The sequence below is a fragment of the Castor canadensis genome, chromosome 13 (assembly GCF_047511655.1).
Source record: "Castor canadensis chromosome 13, mCasCan1.hap1v2, whole genome shotgun sequence".
Classification (NCBI taxonomy): Eukaryota; Metazoa; Chordata; class Mammalia; order Rodentia; family Castoridae; genus Castor; species Castor canadensis.
Window position 1 is genome coordinate 37,529,515 of NC_133398.1, and position 3,630 is coordinate 37,533,144.

Sequence of the window (3,630 nt, forward strand, 5' to 3'; positions counted from 1 at the left end):
TAGCTCAAGTGGTAGAGTGCCTGCCTAGCAAGTGTGAGGCTCTGAGTTCAAACTCCAGTAGTGCCAAAACAAAAAAAGTTACTATGGAGTGACCCAGATACTACAAAGTAGATGTTGATGAGAGTCCCTGTATTTTACTTAGAACATCACAGGTAACTTGCTCTCGCAAATCGTTAGAGCTGTTCCCCAAGTGGTTACTTAGCAAACAGGGGCTTCCCTCAGTGGCTTCCTTGGAATTTTGGGCATCAAAGAATCATGAAGTTGAACTTCTGAGTTCCTGCATGTGACATAGGAGACGACATGGTCAGGTCCAATGAGACCTCCCCAGTGACAGGGTTTATTCTTCTGGGCCTCTCAGCTCACCCGAAGCTGGAGAAAACGTTCTTTGTGCTCATCCTGTCCATGTACCTGGTGATCCTGCTGGGCAATGGAGTCCTCATCCTGGTGACCATCCTTGACTCCCACCTGCACACGCCCATGTACTTCTTCCTGGGGAACCTCTCCTTCCTGGACATCTGCTACACGACCTCCTCAGTCCCCCTCATTCTTGACAGCTTCCTCGCCCCCAGGAAAACCATCTCCTTCTCAGCCTGTGCTGTGCAGATGTTTCTCTCCTTTGCCATGGGAGCCACAGAGTGTGTCCTCCTGGGCATGATGGCGTTTGACCGCTATGTGGCCATCTGCAGCCCCCTTCGGTACCCTGTGGTCATGAGCAAGATTGTCTATGTGCCCCTGGCCATCAGCTCCTGGGCAGCAGGAAGCATCACTGCCATGGTGCAGACATCCCTAGCAATGCGACTGCCCTTCTGTGGAGACAATGTCATCAACCACTTCACCTGTGAGATCCTGGCAGTCCTGAAACTGGCCTGTGCTGACATCTCCATCAACGTGGTCAGCATGGCAGTAGCCAATGCAATCTTCCTGGGCGTCCCAGTCCTGTTCATCTCTTTCTCCTATGTCTTCATCATTGCCACCATCCTGAGGATCCCCTCAGCTGAAGGGAGGAAAAAGGCCTTCTCCACCTGCTCTGCCCACCTCACAGTCGTGGTCATCTTCTATGGGACCATCCTCTTCATGTATGGGAAACTCAAGTCTAGGGATCCACATGGGGCAGACAAGCAGGACCTTGCAGACAAGCTCATCTCCCTCTTCTATGGGGTGCTGACCCCCATGCTGAACCCCATCATCTACAGCCTGAGGAACAAGGATGTGAAGGCCTCTGTGAGGAACCTGGTGAGTCAGAAGCATTTCACCTAGTGATGGTGGAAGGGTCCCAATGGTCCATGCTCCCACTGAGTGTCCTAGAGGATCAGACCACCTGATGGCCAACTTGACCAAAGATTTTATAAAAAAATTCCATTACACAGAGGGCTGTGTGTGAACAAGGGGCTTTTAATGGAATTTCTCCCTCTTCATTCTAGAAGCAGTTCCATAAACATACAAAGTTACTCATCTGGTCTCCTAGTTCTCATGTTTTATCATGGGTACCTACCAAGTTATGGTTAAGGAAAGAGGGCTCATCCAATTTTTATTGTTTAGCAAATTAAAATCTCTTGTCTTCAACTGCTCCTTGGCTTCTTTCCTTGAAAGTATTTGAATATACTTGAATGGGTCCTTACTTTTACGTCAACTGATAATATTTATTTCCCCCTCCCATTCACTGTAATGTAAATGCTTAATAAATGTTTTTCTGAATTGGTCTTTCCCTACATCTTCTTAATTAATCTCTATCTCTTATCCTCTATCAAGGTCCTCACCAAAAATCATGCATTCCTTATATACAAAGAGGAGAGTGAGGAAAGCATGACAAAACTGATGCAAGGCACAAGTCTTCTGTGTTTTCTCATTTTGAAGCTTTTATTCACCCCTGGGTTTGTTGCTAGATAGCAGAGGCCTGCTGTGTGACACCCAGAGGAATGTGGAAAAAGAGATATTCAGAAAATCACTGATAGCGACAAAAAGAGAAGAGTAAAACTAACGATTAACCAAGTGGTCTTTGCTGAAAAAGAATTACTGCACCCAGATGAAGAAAATTTGTTTTTTATTTCTTAGTAGTCTTTTTAGTGGAATTAAGGTGCAATTGGCAGAACATAAGAACATTTTATTGGAAATAAAAACAACACATTATTCATCAAAAGAAAGTCAACAGCAATTGGTGGAAAAATAGACCACAACACTAAAAATAATTTCTTTAATTCAAAGAAATTCAAATTAAACTTTCTAGATGTCAGGAAAAAGTACAAGAATATTAAATTTAGCTGGGTGCTGGTGGCTCACACCTGTAATCCTAGCTACTCAGGAGGCAGAGATCAGGAGGATTGAGGTTCAAAACGATCCAAGTCAAACAGTTCATGAGACAATATCTCAAAAAAACCCTTCACAAAAAAGAGCTGGTGGAGTGGCTCAAGGTGTAGGCCCCAAGTTCAAACCCCAGTATCGCAAAAAAAAGAAAAGATTAAATTTATTCGAGAAAACATGAAGGGCGTGAAAAATAAAACAGGGGGGATTATATTCTATGCAATATCCATCTTAGAATTTCATAAAATAAGAGCAGAGCAAATGGAAGACAAAAACTAATCAAAAAGAAAAGACAAGCAGATAAGGTGGCACATGCCTGTAATCTTGGCATTGGAGGGAAGAGCAGGAGCATGACAGGTCCAGGCCAGCCTGAGCTACATAGTGAGGTCCTATCTCAAAAAACCAAAAAGAAAAAAAAAATTGCGAACAGAAGTACTTTTAGATCTTTCATCAAAAGGGCTCCTAATTGCTAGCTAAAAATTGTAGGTAAAGATATATTAAGACATACTCTACTTCGATCCAAGGATAAATTTTGATTCCCATGTATATCAAAATATTCTACACAATCTTACACAGAAGAAAAAGGTAATGTTTATTAACTTAATAAAGTTAGTAATAGTTATTATTTGACAAAGACTAAGAATCCAACCCCATTGGCCTTCTGTTCTATAATCCTAAATGTAGAAGTCATTGGACCAATGTTTACAGATTCTGAGGGAAATGAATTACAAGTCCAAAATTCTCCACACAGCCAGTTGTTGCACAGGATGAAGGTTCTCATGACATTTGTGATCATGTGAAATCATAGAAAGCACACATCCCTACATTTTCCTTCTGGAAACAAATTGCTTTAGGAAGTTCGTCCTACAAACAGTGAGAAATAATCAAAAGAATGTGACCAACATGATGTGAAAGAGGCAATGGAGATATATGAAGTGCTAACAATGAAAAGATCAATAAAATCCAACTGGTTATTGATACTGAAATTGCAAAGATTTACATAGGAGAGTGTTATTAGAAAACACATTGTTTGGAATGAAACTTTCAATCTGTTAGCTTAGCTGGTAGCTACTGTCTTCTGCAGTCTCAGAGGCCCAGAGAGAAGGACCAGCAGGGGATCCACTTGCCTGGGACCCTGTGGGTCAGACTCCCTGTAAGGGGTTGGACTACAGGCATGGCTTCAAGGACACAATCACAATGTAAAAGTTGAAGAGTTTTTATTCCAGATCCTCAAGCGAGGCAGGGTAATCAGAGAGGGTCAGATAGCAGTCCCCATCCTGAGCTGTGACCTTTTAGCCTAGCACTTGCTAGACAGGCACTCTGCCACTTTAT

The 3,630-nt window shown here is 42.7% G+C and overlaps 1 protein-coding gene across 1 annotated transcript; it reads left to right on the forward strand.

Annotated features, from left to right (window-relative positions):
• The first annotated feature begins 300 nt into the window (after positions 1–300).
• LOC109701471 (olfactory receptor 13C7-like) lies at positions 301–1,257 on the forward strand. The gene has a single exon (XM_020187024.2). The coding sequence runs from the start codon at positions 301–303 to the stop codon at positions 1,255–1,257; it is 957 nt and encodes a 318-aa protein (XP_020042613.1).
• The last annotated feature ends 2,373 nt before the right edge of the window (positions 1,258–3,630 follow it).

Coding starts and splice junctions, on each gene's coding strand:
- LOC109701471 (XM_020187024.2), top strand. CDS start 301: ATGGTCAGGTCCAATGAGACCTCCCCAGTGACAGGGTTTATTCTTCTG.